This window comes from Ciconia boyciana, chromosome 12 (assembly GCF_034638445.1).
Source record: "Ciconia boyciana chromosome 12, ASM3463844v1, whole genome shotgun sequence".
In the NCBI taxonomy this organism is placed as follows: Eukaryota; Metazoa; Chordata; class Aves; order Ciconiiformes; family Ciconiidae; genus Ciconia; species Ciconia boyciana.
Window position 1 is genome coordinate 2,122,939 of NC_132945.1, and position 22,817 is coordinate 2,145,755.

Genomic DNA, 22,817 nt, shown 5'->3' on the forward strand with positions numbered 1-22,817 from the left:
ATCCCCCAGGCATCTGCATATACACCGTGACTTTTGCTGTGGGTGTGAGGTGAGAGTTTGTCGCTACCATACTATGCACGGCTGTGCCGCAACAGTCCATAGTATAGAGTTGAGGTTATCGTGAAAAATGTCTCACTTTTAGACAACCAGTTTATCAAGTCTGAGGTGCAAAAGCTCTATTTCATACCAGGCCTCGGCCTGTCTTTCAAAGGTCTCCACGCTGCCCCCATTTTTTCTTCCCCGGATCTTCATCTCAAGGTATTTATATATGCAAATAACAGTTTAATTCCTATGAATTTTTACAAAGTCAGTCTGGAGGAAACTCTGAAGTCTAGTGTAGACTAGCACCTACCCTAATGGAAGCCTCTGTCACACATACACCACCACCACCCCCAGCCCACATCTTACCAGTCACGCTCAGGCAGAAAGCCCTCAGCCTTCTCAAAAGGTCAACAGCATCTCCTCCAAGTAACGAATTCAAGTTTGTTCTTAATTGCGAGTTCTCACATGCATCTTTCTGATTAGAGTACTTAAACGTGAAAAAGCCTCACGTGTAACGCTGGAAGAGGAATCATCCAGAGCACTGGATTGTCAGCTTAACATTTAAAGGTATTTAAAACTTACACCTAAATATATTGTGCCAGAAAAATAATGTGCAAGCTAGCATGAAGATAACTTGTCAATAAGCATGTGCACAGATATTGCTGATTGTCCTGTGCACACTGGTTACTTTTTCAGTAAACACTCTTGTAAACAGAAGCTACTACAGTAAATGAGTTTGCATTTGCATCTTGGGAATGTTATCCCTTCAGTTACCACACCCGTGTGTGAAGCACAGTCTTACTCAGATACTTAACAGGGTTTTACACAGGTTACAGTTGTATCATAGAAGTGTTCTTTAGTACAGATAAGAACTAAGCAAAGACACTAAACACCACCTAGAGGAAGCTTTTGTCAAACCATTTTTAGGTTTAATTTTGGCAAAATACCTGAAAACCTGTATGTTAGAATAAAGACACCAAGTTTTTATCAGTTACACACGCTTTACGCCCAAGCGCTTGCTGCCTGTGCCATCTACTGGTGCAAAGGGCTGCTCTGACTCGCACCCTCTCCTGCTTCCTACAGACCAGCTGAACACAGGAGCTACTCAAACCGAGAGACAGCCTTAGAAGATCCTGGGAATGCCGGCTCTTTTCACAGAAGCAACCTTAGAACTGCAGTCCTTTGATATGAATGCCCGCCCCCAGCATAAAATGATTAGGGACAGATAATAAGCCCAGCACACCGCATGCATGACCAAAACTTCCGCTACTTGCTCATCACAAGAGCACCAAGCAGGTAAGAACAATCTGTTCCTTTGAGTATGCTGGCTTATTGCCTAGAACATCTAATAAGCTTTTTAAGGAACTGACTTAATTTCTTTTAAAATCTTTACCAGACAAAGGTTAAGAGAAACTGTGTCAGCCTATCTGGAAGCACGTCTAGCATTCCGGTAAGGCAGCCAGCAGGTTAACGGCTTGTACCACGAGAGCTATCCGCTGCACAGTCACTCAAAGCTGGAAGGAACAATTTATATTTTTTGTTTTCAGTAAAGTCAAACCTCAACGCTGCAAGCAGATGCTTCTTGCTCTCTGCAACTAACACATTTCCAAACCCTTCCACTCAAGACTACCAAAACAAACGAGACAGCCAACCCACCCTTGTTATCCTCTCAGACAATCCGGAGGAGGAGGAGATCACCACAACAGTAACTTGCCCAAGCACATAGCAAGTCTGTAGCAGAAACTTGTCAGTGCAGCTACTTCCCCCAGTAACACATACCTGTTTCAGTAAAGCATACCTGACTCCCAGTGACAATAATTAGAGCTTTCCGCAGCATTCTCTTTCAGTAAAGCTAAGTACATAATTAAATACTCTCCTACACTTACTATTTTAGAGCCAAGCAGACCAAAGCTCCAGTTTTGGGGCACGTCCTCTGCATCGCGTCACCATACACCTCGGGAGAAGAGCTGCGTTAGTTTCCAAGACAGGGCAGCAGAATTCCTGCCTGCCCAGGAGCTGCACTGTAACTCCTTTCCTCTGCACAGGTTCATAAACAATGACTGAGAGCAGCTACTCCTGTAGTCACTTCTCACTCCCTAGCTCTTACTGCAGAAAGCCTGCTTACTGTTTTACTTCCAGCTGCATAATCCAAGTGACTTTCCAGGAAAGCCAGAAGGGTTCGATACACACTTTAGCTCTCTGAGCAACCAGTCACAGAGATTTCACCGTAGTGCCCTCACAGCTCTGAGTTTAAAGTGCAACAAAGCTCATGGATAAATGCTGAAAGGTGTTCAATAAGCTGTTGATTAACCCTCTGCTGTCTTGGTCTATCATGATATGCTAAAAAGACTTCTCATTATCACTGCCATAAATACACTAAGACAAGCATACCTTTAATCACCAGCCTCATCAACATCAATATTCCAATGGATGAATTAGAGAACGCATCCTGCCTTTGCTAAACCACAACCAACAGTTACTGCCCACATGCCAGGAACTCTGCTCAATGGATTCAGTTTACAGCACTAAACATCACTGAGAATTGCCTGCTGGTGGGTCGAGCTTGAAGCGAGATGTCTTTTCTTCCCTCCCCAAGTTTGTTTTGCACCACGAAGCATTTCCACAGCAACAGGAAGAGGAAATTCGGCTTCACAAGCTGAAAAAGAGGTGAGGGTAAGAGGGGTAAGAGAAGAGCACTGCATGCTGCCCCAGGCTCATAACCATCACTTCCCCCACACGGGCCATACACCAGCCGGTGTACTGCACTCTTGCCTGCGAGCGCCATGAAGTCACACAAACGCCAGAGTTTTAGAGAAACATTTATTATAGGGTTGCAGAATTTATGCCAATATAAAGTCCCTTAATAAAACTCTCAAGTTCATCAACTGCAGGACACTAACTCTTCATCATCTTTATACTGCAGCTTTCAAAAAAAGAACAATGCTCTGACTGCAGTAGTAATGCTACTTGCTCATAAAAAGTTGATCTAAAAAGTTCATATAAGCCAGAGTAGTTTAAGTTTACAACTACAGTCACATTCACAAGTGAGCTATACCAGAACAGATTCTTGAAGTAGGAAGTTACAGGATAAACCAATTCATAACCAAAAATACTGACAAGCTTTAAGAGCAACTCTATCTGAATCTAACAACTAAATACCACAAAACCAAACAAAGGTAGAAGAATTAAACGTAAGCTCAGGGAAGGTTCCAAATATACATACGAATTCAATACAGTAATTGCACAAAATGAAAGAGGGTAGTGTTAGAGGTTTATGATCACTGAGGTTGGATTTTACATGCTTCACACATGGTAGTTAAAATAAACTTTTAATGGTACACATCAGAAGGTTTTTAGCCAGGATATGGAGTGCAGAGCTATTCTACAGAACTACACAAGATGTGCAAACAGATTATTAATATTAATCATTCTGTGAAAGTTAAGGTGAACAGAATTGGTTCCAGCCAAAGAATTGGTTAACATTTTTATATATATATGTTTTTCTGCCATTCCCAGATTACACTAAATCAAACACATTCAACAGATAAACTGATATTAACCTTCTAAAAAAAAAAAAAAACAAAACCTTACTCAAATTTAAGTTTTACATGAGACAACTAAAAAGTTATACCAAGGATCAAAGAAAGCTGAAATGGTGACTTTGTCTGTTGAAATACAAGCGATACAGAGAAAATGCATAAGGCTTTTGATTATCACTGCACATTTCAATTTAAGAAGTCGACGTCTAATGCTCAGACTTCTCAATGAAGGTGTGAACTAGTCACCTCCCATCCAACACCTTTCACTGTTGACAGATCTTTGTTTCAACAACGAAAGAGTTTTCAAAGTGTCTGATTGAATGACAGTTCTCCACTGAACGTTTCTGCAGACCTGGGGACGAGAGAAGATGAGAGGCTAAGTAAAGCAGATCTAGAACCCAGCAGCAAGTATTTACAAGTCTTGTATCCTTATGAACAGCAGCAAGATAACAATTGTTCAGTACATAGTGTGCCTGCAGCCATGAATCGCCACCAGAGCTTGATATCGGTTTGTTTCCTATCAGAAAGCCTCTCTCATTTTCAGAATGGTAACAACCAAAGAGGGGCTCACATACAACACCGGGTACAAAAGCAAGCAAGCGCTTTTTTCTAATATCCCGCCACCATTTTAGTGACAGAAGAGACAACACTAAATAGATAATTTATAGCAAAGCTTCCCATAGCCCTTCCTAACCACGGAAAAGCAAAGGAAAAGCAAAGCAGATTGGAATTACAGGGAAAGAGTTTAAAAACTCAAAAAGGGTGCAGAAAAAAACCCCAGTGCTTTATCAGCACGTCCCCCCACCCAGTATGCGTTAACACAGACTGTGCTTCTACAGAGCAGTCTTCACTTACGATGAGAGCCCTGTGAGGATTTGCCACTCAGCTGATGATCTTACTGAACTTTTTCCTAACACTATTAAAGTGATTTTATCTATTTTGGGACATGCCAGCATTGGATCTGACACAGGCAGTTTACCTGTATCAGCTGTGAATCTTTACTAGGAAACAAGAATATAGTAGTCCTGCCATCAAAGACAAGCTGCTCAACTAAAGCTCTTCAATATATAGCAATTAGAGAAGAAAGATTTATAGCTTGTTTAATAAGCAGAGAATTGTTCAGAGTAAGCAAGAGAAGCTATCCATCGAAGTCTTAGAAGTACTAGCTCTTAAGCCAAACCCAGCAGGGCACTGCTTCAGTTTATAAACACTTAAAATATAGGCTGTCCTTCAATTCATCTCAATCTTAATGCCTGTACAAGCTAAGAAGTTTCAATGGCTATCTAACTGGGTACATAATTGAACAGTCAGGATAACCTGTCCTGTTTCTTGCATGCCTTCAGTTACAACTCCAGGGAACTGTCGCAGAACCTGAGGTCAGTTTGATCTAAGAGGTGAGCTCTACAAAAATCTGAGAGCCAATGCAGCACCAGCTAGATGAGAAGACTTCTCCACAGAAGTTACAGGAGTTTATCCATTTTAGTCTAATTATTTACATGTGCATGGCTTGTACACACCAGAAGAAAGGCATGCTAGAAGTTTGATGTGGAAAGCAAGACAAGCCTTGACCCTGAACAATTTTCTCCTCAGCAGCAGTCTTCCATTTGACTAGATTTCCCACTCCCTCCCTGCCAAGGGCAAACAAGGTTAGTTACGGAACCGAAACTGTACCAAGAGCCATTATTCATTTACTAGAATGCTTTTGTGCAAATATTCTGTAGAAGTCTCTTACTATGCAGCGAAGATGTCAACAACATGCTATAGCAAGATGATTTAAGGAAAACATAATAAACACTTTTCGCAGTATTGTCTGTAGACTACAGTCTTTCAGCCGCAGCAGCACTCAATTTAGACTTGTTCACAAAAGCATCTTCACAGCAGCTGAGACACATGCCTCTCCCTCCCATAAAGGCAACATTTACTGTTTCTTTGTGTGCCCTACACTGTTAGCTACACAGGACCAGTTTTATGCTCCCATATACAGAGCTCTCCATGTAGTAACAGGATGTAGTCTCTAGCAAACAGCAGATGTGGCTCCTGATGCTGCAAGCTGTAACTGGGCTGAGGAAACGCTTGCCTAAGAGCTTGGCAGGAAAACCAGAGCAGAGAGTTCTGACAAACCAAACATTTGCATTCTGAAAGGCTAACTGACAAAGGATTAGTTCGCTATGTGTTTGGTGAGAGCAGCAAACTATGAAAGGCTTCGAGAACTACAGTGAACTAAAATTCATAGCGTCAGATTTCTGTACTCCAGGCCTCCTTCCACTATGTCGAACCACCACCACCTCAAATTCAATCCTTTTCACAGAACGGCAGGGGGGTGGCGCGAGGAGACAGGCAATAAAGAAACAGAGCTCAGAAGTTCCTATGAAGTGTTCTTCCTCTTTTAGAAAGGAAGTCTGGGATGTCCAAAGCTAGTTGTTCATTTTTTTTGTCCACAGCAAGTGAACCAGAAGATAATGCTTTTACTTGGTGCTCCTCTAACCCAGTTTTAGATAGGACAGTGACAGACGAAGCTGCGCCTACAGAGACTCACATTATCAGAAGGATTATATGAATTTTGGGGCCAAACTAGCTTACAACTTCAACCAAAAGATGGAACAGAAATAGGCTTAAGTTCACATTCAGTCTGGGCATGTTACCTCTAATTTCATAACTGAAACTCTCTCTCACCATGTTCGAATGAAGCTTTGGATACATACTTGAAAGTAGGGGAAAACACCCATTAGTTCTACGAGTAGTCTCAGCTCATGTTTAATACTCACAGATTTCCAAGTCTAAAAACCCCGAAGGTTTAAGTATTTACCCTTTCCCTACTTGAACAATAGATTTGTTTTTTTACTGAAGATTTGGAGATTTGGTTTTTTACTTACCCGTTATCTGGTCTCTGCGCTGAAGTCTGAACGTCTCTTTTCCAACACAGAGTTGGTAGATGAAGATACCCAAATCAGACACATTATCTATCTCCTCTGTAACCACCATTTCTTCACGGACTAGGTAGGTCTGAGGCAAGTAAGAGCCAGTCTAAAAGAGAAAAAACCTTGAGATACAGTATTCTGCTAACAGAGGACAAACATCACTACATTTTACTTTTTGCTTTGGAAGGGCTTCAAGTACTAGATTGCACCTTTCCTTCTTCTTAATACTAAGATATGCTAGTCTTGAACAGCTGCATACCAGATAAGTTAAAAACCGACAAAGGCCATTTCAAACAGTTGCAGTTACATCCAAACAAAGCACAGTTAACCTTAACATTGCTTGCCTCACACCAAGCAAACATAAATAGAACCTGTTCAAGTTTATTTATATGCAACAAAAAGTTCACAGTTAAAAGAGGAGAAAAAGCATTACAAAAGTTTCCATATTTGAAGCAATATATTTTGAACACAAAAAAAGCTGTGCGACCTACAGAAGTTAAGTCTTCATCACAAGATCACAGCACTATTGCAACAACTTCCCACCCCTCATGACAGACTCCTAAAAATGGGGGCAGGGAGACACACTTGAAGCTTGCCTTCATTAAGCTAAAGAAAATGAAACAAGCTAAGCTAGATCAGGTGGCCTCCAGCACCCAGTGTAGAGGAGGCAATGACTTTTTCAAAGAGTACATGTGACACACAATAGCTCAGTATTGCATTTAATTTGAAAGCAGCAGCAAGCTCTATCAGCTTGACCCATAAGGTAAATCTTCTTGGAAAAATACCAGTTTTAGTCACTAAAGAGTCAAAGTGCTCGCGGTGAGCTCATAACTACAGTGCCAATAGAACAGAAGAACAAGTTAGCATTGTTCTTTTCATTAAAACTCTCATGGGGCAAGTGAGCTTTCCAGTAGTAACTTTCAGGGTTAGGCTTTCAATGATATTTGGAGCTTTATCAAATTCCTTTATAATAGCTAAATTTAACCTTATTTGCTAGTTGCTTTCAGCTTTCGTAAAGCTAGGTATTAATAAGAGCATTAAGCATGAATCTACTCAACATAATATACACTGACAGCTGGTCTTAACTTCAGTACAGTGCCTGAGCCAGGGGGATTATGTACTTTGATGGCAAGAGGACTATTCTAGCAAGAGACTGTAGTTCAGAAACAACACCCAGCATTCTTATAAAAAGTGATCTTGTCAGCATAACTAAATGGTAAAGTTTCCACGTACCGCCAGTTTTGCGAAGAGATCCATCAAATTTCTTGGCGGCATAACTATGGATGTGTTCAGTGGAATCACATAGCAGTTACCCAGTTGCAAGTCAAGATACGCCGTCAAAAGCTATTTTGAAAACAAGTTTTCAATTAATTAAGCGTGGCCTTTGACTATTAGAACACAGTTCTACAAGGACTAAGAAGGAAGCTCAAAAAGCTGGAGATCACACACAGCTAGTATCAAAGCGATGCATTCAGGAACTGTTTAGTCTAAGAATTTAGCTATTACCACTTTTGCAAAGTGGTTATAGCTATGGTTTACAACAGGACTTTTACAGAAGTGAGAGCTGACTCTAAAAGCGGTTTCTATCCTAATTCTAAATGAGTAGTTTGTATTAATACAGAGAAAGTATTTGGGAGTATACTCTCATAACTGAGAAGTCCAATTAAGCACAATGCAAACAAAAGTTATCCAACTGCTGATAAGCAATCACTCCCTGTAAATAATTCTTCAGAAAAAAATATTAGTCTCTACAAAGTCACATCAGCATTACCACTGAGCGCAAGAACTGCGGAGACTAAAGTTATCAACATATCTACTTGTTTTATTATGACTTGGCATAGCACTTAGCCAGAATCAACTGAAGCTCTTAAGTTGCCTGAATCTTTTAAGTTATAGCCAAGATTCCGTCAAGACACCACAGATAAAAGCTGCAAATACTGCAAACACAGGTAGCACGGCTTGACTGCGTGGCATTCCATGCTACCGTTAAAGGCAGCATGTACACAGATCAGTTCTAGTGTCTTTACCATGATTATATCTGCATTGCCAAGTTTTGATTTACAACCCACCTACAAGAGCTTTTACAGCTGACTAAGGATAACTTAATACCATCAGTCCAACTTTAATAAAAAGGCCAAATTAAAACCATCTTCTCTTCTTTGCTTTAGAGAAACTACATGCAACTAACACAGCATTTTCAAGTTCTAGGTTTCAACCACCTGTAGTGATTTTTCAATTCACTTACCCAAGGCCCACATTTGTTTAGAATTCTGCATTTTACTGTAACACAGTTTGGCAGAATCTAAGACCAAATCCTCAGTGTCCCCATTTCTTAACTGACATTTACAGTGTTCTCCTACACTCACTTTCATTTACATTGAATTCTTGACCAAAGAGCAACTGTCACTTCCAGACAGCCTATGGGCAACAACATTTAAAGCTGCATAGCACCGAGAGGCATTGTTCTGAGAAACGATCCAGTCGGAGTCACTGTGGGTATGAACTCCTCTAACATTCTCCTAACAGTCCTCCCTTGCAGAAGTTAAGTCTACTATTACAGAGTTAAAAGGATCAGATTTTCGACACTTAAATCCACCCCCAAAGAGAAGCTTGCATTGCCAGTAAGCTTTAAAGGTCTCAAGAATTAAAACCCTGGAGCTGTTACGATTATTATCCGCTCCACAGTTTCCCAGTGAGCAACAAGACTAGTTATTTCTTACCGCTCCACATGTACTCACCCTATCAAAGTCATGAACGATCGCTGCTGGGTCACTGTCCGAGAACTTTGGAACAGGCACATCAATGATGGCTATGTTATCATCTTCTCGAATGTCAGCTTCTTCAGCAATAGGGAGGAAATAAGGTTCTACTGCACGATCACGATTTTCATTTTCAAAGTAACACATTTCACCACGGTACACCTTATGCTGGAAGCAAGAGCAAGGCAAGTTATTTTTACAGCAAATGTTGCTTTAAAGTTGTATTTCTAACAGTTATGCTATGATGAAGCACAGGTCTGTCACACCTGGAGCTTTTAGAAAGGACACAGCAGTCTTCATGTCCCAGTTATTGAAGGTTTTCTATTATAGTGGTAATCCATTTATAACTACACTTTTCTTATTCAGTGATGCTTAAAGAAAGAAGAACTTTCACATTACCCTAGGCATGAAGTACTTGTAGATGCAGGCTCCACCGACAACAACTCCTGCCAAGATGAATGCTAGACCCAGCAGAGTCAACAGACATCTTCCGGATGAGTTTTCACCTCCATGCGTAGCAACTTCTGGATCCTTTAAATAAAGAGGGATGAGAACTTAGAAAGTGTAGTCGGTCTGAATTTAAAGTAAGCTGTTATCTACTGCTTCACTTCTTCTTGCGCAGGACCTACTATCTTCTATTTCGTCTAGGTGCGCAGTGAGAATTCTAAGTCAAGCATCATATAATAAGTAAACACTTAAATGAAATACTACGGCATCATATTAAGATCAGTTTTCACACAGCACTGGAAGAGGATATTTTCTTAGTTAGAGGATGCTTTCTAGACAAACCTTTACCCAGAAACTATTTGAGGTAAGAAATTTAAATAACTGTAACTAAAGATACAGTGCTGCAGCTGCAATATAGTACAAGGAAAGCAAGATTTGTAGAGCAAGGTCATTTTAAGGTACAGTGTTTCAGGCCTCTTTCCAAAAGCCTATTTCCTATCCTCCTCTTGCTATCAGATGGATTAAGATAACATTACTTTTCCTTACAAAGCTGGGCTAAGAGAAAAAGCTAAGATGCAACTTTGTCTATTAGCTGGGGAGCAGACATCTGACAAGAGTCAAACATTCAGGTTTTAGAACTTGTAATATGCACAACCGAAGTCCGCTATGAAAGAGAACCCCTCATCAGCTTAAACGCAGCTTCAAATTATGCCAAATAAAAATAAGTCCCTGTGGCACATCCTACCCCGCAGCTTCAAAATACTCTTTCTTCCACCCAAGTCCCAGGGAAGTTTTGCTTCTGGCAGCCTGAACCTTATCTCTTCAGTTCAGTGACTTGTGTTTTCCCCCTAAGCGTTCTCTCAAACAGAAGATGACTGCATCCAAAGGAAACTACCATCACCATCACGTAACATGGTGATGAGTTGTGTAATACCGATTGTAAAGTTAGTGGCGGCATCTGAATGGCAAGTTTAACACTCAAGAGTTCTTTCAGTGCCTTTCTAGACTTCCAGGCAAAAGGCTCACACAAGCCAAGTTGAGAGGAGAACAGCAAAAGTACTGTCAAATACTAAACAATCAGAAGAGACATTCCCTTTAGGCAAACACACACTGGTTTTGGGTCTTTCAAAAAAAACCAAAAAACCCCCAAAACCACAAACAACCCCAAAACCCTCACCAAACCCCAACTGCTTAAATAATCTATATGTTTGGTCAAGTATGTTCCTTTAATGATTCATGACTCTGGTATTTATCAGCTCACTTTCAAGACCTGCTCTTTGCACTGGTCAGGAGGAAAAACTGGATTTCACAGGAAAATATCTTTTCCTTTGTGTTGTTCCTAGAGTCAGCAGCTGGATTTAACACAGCAGCTTCCATGGCCTTTCTTTTTTTTGGGTCCCACTATTTGCACTCCTATAGGAACACAAATATATTTAAGTGACCTGTGATCATGACAAGCCACAGTATTATTACAAAGGCTGCATGCATTTCCATGCTCAGCAAGATATAGCCGTGTAAAAGTCAAACGCATCAGCTATGCAAGTACTGAAACAAAAAACAAGCTGTTTTGTGAAAGTCAATACTCCTACATTCCATTCTCACATCCTCCAAACAGAAAAATGTTGGTTCAGCAAGATATAAGCTGCCACAATTGGCTAGTTAAGCATTTGTCAAAAAACCAAGCTAGTTTCAAGTCAGAATTATGCCACATTTATATGGCATTATGTGAAAACCATCTTTCAGAGTTAACTGGCTTTTAAGATCAAGACTAATTCTGTCCTCTTCATACTCTGCCACCTTCATCTACACCTCTCAGCAGCTTACTCATCTAGCCTATCATTACTTGAACACAACAGTCTGCAGCAGGTTTTGGCACCACAGACGTCCTAAGCTTGGATGATGTCGACACGTAATTAGCTACGCTTGCACTACACATTTCAAACAAAGCAAAGGTATTTATCATTCAAGAAGCAATGCAGGCAGCCTGAATCTGAGAAGGAAGAGTTGACAGAGCTGATAAGAGAACACAATACCAAGACTTCGCTCCAGTAGGTTACAAAGCCTCTGCTCAAAAATAATAAAAGTAATAAAAAACCTGCAAAGCAAATGCAGTTCCAAGCTGTGCAGTAACAAGCAAAGCAAACTAGGAATAAGAGAGAAGAAAAATCACTTGTGCTAACATCTGCAGCTAGCTCAAGAGACACTGTTGACACAGTCAGCTCCAAAGAATCTGCAGGGAGAGTATTCTGCAAGCTCAAGTGTTTTGTGCAGATATTCTAGGGGACTTTTATTGGGCTGCTTCAGCCAACATTAGCCATTAAGCTTGTTTGCTCTACACAAATATTCCAGCAAAAGGAGACATTAACAAGCACTAGAACAAGTTTGTCTTGGAATAAAATTGTGAACTTGATGTTTACATGCAACTCTAAGCCCTGAAGTCAGAGTGAAGAGTTGTTAAAAAACCACGTACGCATGTGCAAACACAGAGCGTACTGTGACAGGTATAACAAAACAGCACGAGTAGCTTCTAAATTGAGAAGAACAGCTATCATGAGAAGAGAAGAAAGAGTCTAAGTGTATATTAGAACTATTATGCTCAGAACTTGCACAGTACAGGGCCAGTAAAAATACATGTAACAAGTTGCCTCAAGAGTAGCTGATGAGTTTGTCCTACAAGAAACCGGCCAGACTAATGGCATTTTCAAAATTTAAATTAGTCCTTTATCTACACTGTGCCGCTACTTTCTCCCCCTCCTCTAGATCTAGTAATTCAGTGCTACTGTATTAACTGTGCACACATACAACTCCTACAGCTCAGAAGAGTCCACTGAGCAGTAACACCGCTCTGCACCCCTTCCCCTTTTAAAGGAAGACTATTTCAGGAGAGGTAGAGGCTCTGCAGGCTGGAAGGCAAGCTGCTTTCCTGATTACAGCTTACAAGGAGGGAAAAAAAAATAAAGACACTAGAGTCCAAGTTCACAGGTGCTTGGTTTTTTTTTAAATAGTCCCACTCTCTCTCTGATTACAAATAAACTCAGTGCATCCCATATTCTTCCTCTAGAGCTACTGATTTATTTACCTAGACACTGATCTTCTCCATCTGACTAAAAACGTCAGCAGCTAAGCAAGACACCTTCAAAATAAAGTCTCCCACAGATTTGGAAAGTTCAATTCAAGTCAGCGACACGGCACCTCGTTAGGAAGGAAAAGCCAACCACAGAGTACTTGCCTGGGTTTCTATTTAAAACCCTTTATGGCAGGTTTCTTAATTTAAGCTAGACATACCAGAAGCCCAGACACCTCACCACAGCGCCGCGCTCCAACTCGCTGCCTACGAGGGTTTCGGAGCAGCAGCGAGCGGAGGATGAGCCCTAACCCACTTTGTTTGCCTGCAAGACGTTGCCGCAAACCTGCTCTTTCCTGCGGGGACCAAGGCTGCCGCCGAGGGCACGGCACTTTCCCTGCGCCTTTCCCCGGGCTGGCCGCGGCCCCGGGACAGAGCCGAGCCCCGGAGCTCGCCAGGGCGCAGGACTCACCCGCCTGCGACCTACGAAGCTTTAAAACCCCGTCCGGGGTTTTAACGCGGCCCTGGCACGGGCCCAGCTGCGAGATAAACAGCCGGGCCTGCCCCCTGCGTGCGGGCCCGAAGCTGTCCCGGGTATGTCACGCCAGCCCGCAGCTCGGCACCGCCCGGGGCCTGCCGAGCGGCAGCCGGGCTGGGAAAATGGCTGTGGCGAGGGAACCACAAACCGCTGCAGCGGCGCGACGCGCTCGGGCCCTCTCAGTCCCGCACCGCCCGGCGGGCGCCCGGCAGCCCCTCACGGCGGTGGCCCTGAGGGGAGCGACCCCCGCCCGCCCCCCGGGACTGACCGCAGCGCGGCCGGCCCCACGCTGGAAGGCTGTCCCGGCGCCGGGGAGCGCCGAAGGAAGCGGTGGGACGGCCGGCCGGCGAGCCGAGGGCTCCGCGGGCTGCTGGCTGCCTTCCCCCGGCCCGCTGCCTCCGCGAGAAGATGGCGGCGGCTTCCACCTCCTCCTGCCCCCCCACCCCGCCGCCCCTCGGCCTCGCTCCTCCCGCCGCGACCCGCCAGCGGAGAGACCCCGCTCCCCGCACCTTATCGGCCACCAGCGCCTCGGCCGCCTCCTTCTTCGGCTCGTCCTTCTGGGCGAAGGGGGAGTTAAAGGCGATCTTCACCATGGTGCTGCTGCTGCGCACCGCCGCCTCTCCGCTGAAGAGCCTCCGGGCGGCGGGGCGGGGCGCGCCGAGCTGGCCACGCCTCCCGCCCCGCGCGGGGCGGGCCGCCGCCGAGCACCGCCTCCCGGGCAGGGGGGAGGTGCGCCCCCTGCAGGCCGGGCGGCTCACAATGGCTCGTCCCCGCCGGGGCGGGAGGGCGGGAGCGGGGCCGGCCCCGCCGCGCTGACCCGGGGGAACGGCAAGGCCAGACGGCTCTCCCCGTGCTGGGAAGACGAGCACGGCGTTGGCAGGGTGCCGGTGTCCCTTCTCAGCCCTGCAAACCTCCTACTTCCCTTCAGACAGTGATGATGAAATTAGACATTTAAGGACGCCCAGGCGCCATTACAGCGGGCAGAGTGCTTGACCCCCAAAAGGGTCATAAACTCCTTGGGGGTGACCGAAACCTCCTTTTCTCTTCATGTTTGTGTGGAGGATGGCACCCTGCCTGAGGTGGTCAGGTCCTTTGAGCGGTTCGGTGTGTCATCGGCCGGGGAACGCCACCGCCTGTCCTCGGTGCCGAGGCCTGGCGCAGGCCTCACTGGAGCGGCCTTTATTCTCATGGAGCTTTCTAGAAACACCACGGCTGTCCCTGTTAGGGGGTTATGCCCCCCTGTGGCTGCATGGAGAGCTTCACAGGCAAGGGCAAGGGACCAAACTCCTTCCTTAAAAGACCTGCGTCCTAAAACCAGCCTGAAACCTGGGAGAGGCTGACTGTGGTGTGGGGAGGGCGAGGCGGTGAGGGGACAGCAGCAAGCAGCGGCTCGCGCGTTCGCTGCGTGCTTCTCAGGTGTGTCTTCACAGCAGTCATTTTATTTCCCTTTAGCTTTGTGCAGCATTCGTGCAGACAATCATACATACGTCTAATATACTGTGTATTTACACCGGGAGCACATCACTGGTGAGAAGGAGGCGTCTCTGGGCCACCTTCAGTATGGCACAGGGATGGGGATATTTTTAATCAAGCTACCTCCCTCCTCTTGTGAAATACGGCCTAAGGGATCTTTAACAGCCAAGAAGACAGACAAGGCATCACCATTCATTTAATGTCTCCAAAGGGGGAGAAGAAGAAAAGGCCTCATGTTAGACTGTCTGAAACAATCTTCACCTTCATACAGATGAAAGTATGTGTCCGTCGCACTGGAATTTGACTTTACAACTCTATAAAGAAATCTGGTTTGAATCTGGTGCCTACACCATTCAAGTCTTCCTTACAGACAGCTGTAATTAAACAGAACTGAATATTACGCAAATATGGCAATAAGTAATTCTTCTAAGTGTAAACAAAATGCAGCGTGTATTCCAGCATTCAAAGCACGTTCCTGTTATTCTACAGATGCAACACCACTGTTATTTCCTTTCAAGATCATAGGTTTGATATTGCTCCCTTTCACGTTAATAAGAATTTTGACTTTGACTTCAGTCAGAGAAGAACAAAGTCTTTTATGTCTATTTAACCTGACTTTGTCTAGTAACAGAAAACATTTTTAGCTCATTTTAGCAAGAAACCAGCGAAAAATTAATTTTCATACTTCCTAGCTTTAGCATGATAGGAATAAATAAAGCCATACTCTCATCAAAGTCCCTGAAACACAGATTTAAAAACAGATTAAGTTTCCTGTATGGCCGATGCAATATGTGTACTCTACAACCTGGCAGTTTATAAATGATATGAATAATTTTCAGTATCTTAATCTAGTATAATTACTTCATGCTTAAACAAATTGACTTTATCTTCTGATTACCCAACATCTTTACTTGAAAAATAACACAGAAATAAAACTGAAATGGACCCTTGCTATTTATCAAGACTAGTGTCTGTACAGCCTGGCTTGCTCACTGTCTATGTTCTGCGATCTGTTGCAAGGGATGAACACACCTTGAAATATTGTGCTCAGATAAAAATTTAAAAACATAAGGTTTTTTGACATTTGTCTGCACTCACTGAATTTGCAAAACTGGAACTCTCATAGATTTGTTGTGATTTTTCTTTTGTGCATTTCTATTTGTAGCATCTGTGACAATCATTTATCTTAACGCATTCAAAACTTATTTAAAATGTGCAGTGTCCGGGAGAAAGTAATTCCAGTATCATCAAACAATTTTTCCTGTCCTTACACACCTGATAATAACTGTCAATTCAGTCAGTAGCTACTCCTTCCAAATGAAGCTCCTCCTGCCATAGTCTGACTGTATTTTGTAGAGCAGTTGCAATCTGAAGTACCAGGTCTGGGAAGACAAATTCCATCCTGAGATGCATAGACATAAGAAAATTCAGATTTTTTTCCCATCCTGAAATCATCACGCTGTTTGACTGAATAAGTATGAGAGATCTCCATGGGTGACTCCACCACTTCACCCCTAAAATGCTTTTGCATGAGCCTCTTAGTACTGGCCCAGTTTTCTTTCAGACTTTTGCCATATGCTGGCTGCAGTTTAGGCCTGGAAATCCCAAGACATCTAAAGAAGTAATATCACTTATTCTTTTGAATTCCATAGTATTTCCGATTTTCCTTTCTCCTAAAATACCCTGGGTTTAGTTTACTGGTATTTATTCTGAGTTCATCTTTATCACCTTGAAAGGCAAGAGATTATCCCCTTAATTATCCTTTTAATCCTTCTGGTGTTTGTAATGTTAAAGCAACGCTGCTTAAAAATTTAACAAATATACGGACTAGATTGTCCTAGAGACTGGAGGAATTTGGCCAAAAAGAAGGGTGAACTGGTGTGCCGTAGCGGCTATGATTCTGTTGCCTTGAAGCTTACTCACAAAGAGCAGCAAAGTGTATTTCTTAAAAGAGAATTAAACACCGACACCTCCCTTTTTAGCGGTAGTGGTGATGTAAGTAGCCCAGACAGTCTAAGAATATTAAAGAACAAGGTTTGTAAGGTGAGGTAGTATCTTTTATTGGGCCCATCATCGGTTCAGCAGATAATGCCCCTTCAAGCAGCTTTTTGAGCAATCCTGCATAGCACTAAAAATAATTTTTACTGTGTAGGAATTTTTTAAGTATTCTAATGGACTTTTTAAAAAACACAAACTTTAAAATACATTCACATCTATTCTGTCTCCTTCTCGTGTATGCCAGGAGAATACTTCCCTACCTTTTGGGAACAATATGATATTACATTTGTCCTAGTTTGTAAAGTATTCTCAGCCTTTGAAGTAGAAGGTACTACGTACGTGCATAATCTTCAGCCGTGTAATTATTCCAGTTCAAACAAAGTTACGATCAGGAGGGCTACAGTCTGGCAAGACATGTAAGCGCACACTTTACATTTTGACCGTCACTCACAGCTTCATGTTAAGCATGCATTTAAGTTTGTTGTTAGGCCTGAGTCCACGTCCGTAGTTAAGTACTTGTCGTGGTTTAGCCCCAGCCGGCAACTAAGCACCACGCAGCTGCTTGCTCACTCCCCCCCGGTGGGATGGGGGAGAGTTGGACGAGTAAAAGTGAGAAAACTTGTTGGTTGAGATAAAGACAGTTTAATAGGGAAAGCAAAAGCCGCGCATGCAAGCAAAGCAAAGCAAGGAATTCATGCACTGCTTCCCATGGGCAGGGAGGTGTTCAGCCATCTCCAGGAAACCAGGGCTCCATCACGCATAACGGTGACTTGGGAAGACAAACGCCATCACTCCGAACGTCCCCCCCTTCCTTCTTCTTCCCCAACTTTATACACTGAGCATGACGCCATGTGGTCTGGAATAGCCCTTTGGGCAGTTGGGGTCAGCTGTCCTGGCTGTGCCCCCTCCCAGCTTCTTCTGCACCTGGCAGAGCATGGGGAGCTGAAAAGTCCTTGCTCAGTGCAGCAACAACTAAAACATCTCTGTGTTATCAACACTGTTTTCAGCACAAATCCAAAACATAGCCCCATACCAGCCACGATAAAGAAAATTAACTCTATCCCAGCTGAAACCAGGGCAGTGCTGAAGTGCATCTGTGCTTAGCATGAGCTTCACACCCTCCCTGCCCATTGCACAAGTTCACAGGTACAAGGGCTGTCCCCTGCGCAGAGCATTACACACGCACGGAGCATTGCACGGTTGAGCCCCAGCCCAGACTCAAGGTAGCACACGTAAAGAAAGAAGAATTAATACATGTAATTAATAATAGTTTTAAATATACACTATATCTATTGATTGACTTGTTTTATGAGTAGCATAATTACTGAAAGAAGGGCAACAAAAGGTAAACAGTAAGTGCGTCACGTAGGACTGTTAAAAATGAAAGAGAAACTACAAACTTTCTCCTTTATGAAAGGAGACCTGCAAGTTTGACGTTTATGTTTATCCAGATGTCTGAAGTTCTACTTTTTGCCTCCAGTCCTTTTCCATCTCTCTTGCTAAGACTTCCTCCTTCGTCACCTCCTCGGCCTCGCTCTCCAGCTCTGATGTTTGCTGCCTTCCTTCCTTCTCTAATCAATGACCCTCGGACCTCTTTTGCATTTCTACCTCGCTCTTGTTTATAAGGCTGTTGATAAGGAATCTATCTGTACTTCAGACTACGAACTGTCATGCTGAGAGCTGCCAATGTAAACGTTCGTGGAGGAAAGTTTTTTTCCCACTGGGTTGAGATAAATTTGGGCCCTTGACTGAGGAGCTCTGTTTCTGGACAGCGATTACTGTGTTTGCTCCACTGACTTCCCTTACTGCCTGTGCTGTGGCAGTATTAGATTAATATCTGTGGCAAAGCAAGCATACGTTACTCCCTTCTACTGATTGCCTTGTTACAAAATACTGTAGCAGGAATATTGGTTCAATGGAAAATATGAACATTCTATTTACATTCAGGCTATTTACATTCAGGGGAAAGTCGTGAGTCTGTTTTGACTCGGTGACAAACTGTGGAAGTGATGAGCAGAAAAGTGAGCCTGAAGGAGACAGAGACGAAGAGGTGATTACCGATTACGCAACGACATCAAGAGCACATCCTGTAATGACTGCTCAGGCTGATGTTGAGGAGGACTCGCTGCCCACACAGCCGTTGCCTCACAGAACGGAATTCCACAAGAAATTCCAGTCCTCCAGAAAATCTGCCGAGCAAGCAGCACGCCCAGAGTGATCAGCCACCCCAAACAATTAAAGGGCCGCATTCACCTCTGGTGTCACTGCAGTGAGGCAAGCAGAATTACCCCAGAGATACACGAGGACCCCAGAGCCTTGGCAGGTCTAAAAAACCATTGCTAAACACTACTATTAGAGGAAGAACAATAAACACTCAAAGCTCAAGCTATTTTCTACTGAACTGACCAAATACACATTTTTGGACACAGATTAATGTTTACCTTGGCATCGAGGGGTGTCATCTTGGGTTCTCCCTTTTTCCTTTCAGGCACGCTTCCCCCCCAAACCACCCTTACGGGCGGCATGCCCCCGCGATTCTCCCTCTGGCAAGGTGGGCTGGCTGAGGCTCAGTTCGCTCCGCTGCTCGGCGGCACCATGCTGCGAGTTCACCTGCCTGGGGCTGCGGTAGGCGAGGACCCCTGGACTGAGCAAGAACCATGGGCTGATCAGGGGCTGTTACTTGTTACACACCCTAAATGGGAAAGTGCTGGGGTTAACCCCACCCCTCCATCCTTGGCATTTTCTCTGTGTCCTAATCTCTGCTTGCTAGTGAGAGCTGCGGGGTGACGTCTCGGCCAGCCTGCTGGAATGCAGCGCGGCAGCGGCAGAGCCCACACCTACACCCCGCCGCCTGAGACTCAGCAGGCATTGCTGCAGCGGCCAGCCTCTTATCAACGGCAGCAAAACAACCCAGTGCTGACCGTGCTTGTGACCACAGTCGTAGTTTGAACTTAGTTTATGACGAGGGTGGACACGGGTACATCTTGTTTGGCTCTGCTGTCCCAAACCGTGCTGAACTCGGCATGTGCTTGCCTACCAATGCAGTTAAGCCCGAGCTGTACGTACACTGCGGCTGTGTGAAGATGTTCCCAGATCAACAGAGCTGTGTTGGCAGAGATCCCTGCCGTGCTGTCAAACCCGTGCATTGACTGGTGTAGCTTGTTCGACTTGTCAGGTGTGGGTTTACTTTGCAACGTGTTGATATGACTGTGCACACAGGGGCAGCTCTTTCCTGGCTTAATAAAAATAGTACCTATAGAGACGGTACTCCTAAACTACAGAAATGGTTGCTGTGTGGGCACACCATCAGTTTAACATCGTTTAAATCTTCCAGTGAAGACACAGTTCTGAAAAAAGCCGAGGAAACAAGAGCTCTGGTTTGGTCTGGTTGTTTACATCCGTGTGTGTTGCATGCACACCACTTGCATATAGAGTAGCTATATCTGTTAATAGGACATTAATAAAGGTTTTACAGCTAGACAACATTCCAGCTGGAGAGTTTTCTTATTTACAGGGTGATGTAATTAGGCACCCAGTCTGAGCACCGCACTAAGAGGCTATAAAAGGTTTTGGAGCTGGGGTGAAAAATCACAGGTGAATCTTTCAGGGGCTTTAGCAGAGTTTTGTTAATCATGCAGAGGTATATCAGAATTGGAACCAATAGCATATAGTTTGTAAAAAGCTATAGTGCAATTATAAGACAGCTTTCCTGCAAATAGCACCCTGCTTTCTGTCACTTTTCTGTCTAAAGAAGACTAAGTATATATTTTAGGTATCATGGCAATATAACTAATTGATAAGAACTTTAAAGAACAAAATGTTCTATTGTATCACCTTACGTACCGAACTTCAGTCCATTAACGCTAACAAAAATCACCCTTTGAGGAAGAATACCTTACCGATTTTTGCAGCCAGTCGCACTGCCCTTTTGCTTTCTTTCACCTAATGAAATAACATGAACTTTTGAAAAAGAAGCACTTATGGAAAACGAACCTGCCTTCACCCTCGTCTACTCCTATGGGCATTTTTTTAGAATACAGGTGTCCCTTTTCATCTGCGTGAAGCCTATATTGTCAAAAATAGAAATACCGCAGAACACCTGTCCTAACAGCAGCTTGGAGTACAAATATTGCCAGTTAAAGAGATTTGTTGCTTTTTTTTTCTGCAGATTGTCAGAGAAGTTTTGCAACGCGGTGCAGATTTTCTGTTAAGGAGCAGAACAGGTGACAGTGGTATCCTGTTACGGTATTTATCTGTGAGCAAAGGGACCCACAGCTCTGAGAGGCAAAGCCTCAAGAAAGTTGCGGTGCCTGCTCCTGGGTGAAGATGAAAGCTGGTTCTGTAAGGCGCAGGCTGTCAAGCCCAGCTTGCGTTTCCTCTTTGCAACGCAGCAAGGAAGGAGCCTGTGATGGTACGGACACAAACACACACACGCGAGTTTCCTCTTTACAGTGCAGAGAGGAAGAAACATGATCACACACACGCGCTCTCATACAGACACAAGCGCATATTTAACACAAACGAAGTTTAATGCATATATGAAATATTATGTTGACAAAACAGATCCTAACAAAATCGTTAATTTTTTAAAATGCATTTGTTTCGAGAAGACGGCTTTTGATTTTAAGGGAAAGAAAATCTACTGTCTACAGCATTTTTACATTACAGACTACAGGTTTTACTGCAGAAGGTGTTTTCTGTTTGTATGATAGATATCGCATCATGATACGGGAAATAACTCGCAGTACTTTATTTTCCTGTTCTAAGAAATCTCTTCATACTGAGGAGACACCTGGTGATGTTAGAAGTCTTTGATGGGACCCCATGCGATGCTATTTTTGAATGTGTTGGCTCTCCAGCAGACAGTAGAGTGAATAGCATTTGCGTTTTGAAGGAGTGTAATTAAAAAATCCCTAGAAAATGGTAGTTTTCTTCTATTGCACTTTTGTATGAAGCCCCCCAGTTCAGAAAGAAAGACTTTTTAAGGAAAGCAGTTCAGGATATATTGAGATCTTACCAAGTTTAATATTAAAGACATGCGCATTGGCCTGAATTTAAGATCATAGAAACATGGGAGTATTTGTTGGAAAAGAATTCTGTTGTTTTTCAGTCCAACCTCCCACTCAAAGTAGGACTATCACCAACATTAGATCGGGTTTTGTGTAGATGAATCTTGGAAAAGCACTAAGGACGGAGACTCCTCAACCTGCTTGGGTAACCTAGTCCAGTACTGCACTACCTTCCTACTGCTGGTTTTCCCCTAATGTCTAACCGGTGCCTCCTACGCCACAATTTGTGGCCGCTACACCTTGTTTCTGTCCTCTGGCACTGCTGACAGGAGTTTGGTTCTGACATTTCTGTATTGAGATTTCTGCCCTTCACATAGTTGTGGGCAGCTCTTAGGTCACCCTTCGGCCTCCTCTTCTTCAGGCTAACAAGCCCAGCTCCACCAGCCTCTGGCTGTAGGTCAGGAGCTCTGCGCCCCTGACCATTTTGGTATCTCTTCACTGGGTTGTCTCCGGTGTCTCTTACATCCTCCTTGAGCTGCAGGAGGGCCCTACACCTATTGCGATAAAGCCGAACGCAGCCTCCAGGTCTCACCGAGTAGAAGGGGTAATAGTTTCCCTCACCCTGATGTAGCCCAGTCTGTGGTTTGCCTTACTCAAGATGAGAGCACGCTGTTGGCTCATGGTCAGCCTGGCATCTGCTGTAATCCCCAGGTCCTTCCCCGCAGGGCTGCTTCTCACCCAGCAGCTTCTCAGCCTTTCCCGGGACAGGGGCTTTTCCCAGCCCACGTGCAGGACCTGGCACTTTTCCCTGCCATACCTCAGGGGTTTCTGCTGGCCCAAAGGTTACTCACATCCCTCTGGGCTGAGGCTCTGCTGCTCTTTGCATCAGCCGCTCTGCCAGGCCCCCACTACACGTGTCTAATCGTCTGCTCCCTCTCACTGCATCATGTCTATTCTCAAACACGACACTTCTTCTGCTCATAGGTAGCAGTCCTCCCCAGGGCCATTTTTGACCCCTTCTCAAGGCTAT

General features: G+C 44.1%; 1 protein-coding gene and 1 long non-coding RNA gene across 2 annotated transcripts; both read right to left on the reverse strand.

The window, feature by feature from the left end:
- Positions 1-2,843: 2,843 nt before the first annotated feature.
- ITM2A (integral membrane protein 2A) lies at positions 2,844-13,975 on the reverse strand. The gene is made up of 6 exons (XM_072877026.1): positions 13,817-13,975; positions 9,658-9,789; positions 9,238-9,426; positions 7,733-7,843; positions 6,455-6,605; positions 2,844-3,933 (listed from the first exon to the last, which is right to left on the reverse strand). The coding sequence occupies exons 1-6, from the start codon at positions 13,898-13,900 to the stop codon at positions 3,845-3,847; spliced, it is 756 nt and encodes a 251-aa protein (XP_072733127.1). The 5' UTR covers positions 13,901-13,975; the 3' UTR covers positions 2,844-3,844.
- A 1,006-nt stretch (positions 13,976-14,981) lies between these two features.
- LOC140658631 (uncharacterized) lies at positions 14,982-19,516 on the reverse strand. The gene is made up of 3 exons (XR_012044800.1): positions 19,220-19,516; positions 16,056-16,182; positions 14,982-15,154 (listed from the first exon to the last, which is right to left on the reverse strand). It is a non-coding gene; the product is annotated as an uncharacterized lncRNA (long non-coding RNA).
- Positions 19,517-22,817: the final 3,301 nt, after the last annotated feature.

Bases quoted from the DNA above. Each gene is read 5' to 3' on its own strand.
- ITM2A (XM_072877026.1), bottom strand. From the start codon at position 13,900: ATGGTGAAGATCGCCTTTAACTCCCCCTTCGCCCAGAAGGACGAGCCG. The intron at 9,790-13,816 runs GTGCGGGGAGCG...CTTTATTTAAAG, and splicing joins AGGCGCTGGTGGCCGATAAG to GATCCAGAAGTTGCTACGCA. The intron at 7,844-9,237 runs GTGAGTACATGT...TTTTCAAAATAG, and splicing joins TCGTTCATGACTTTGATAGG to CTTTTGACGGCGTATCTTGA.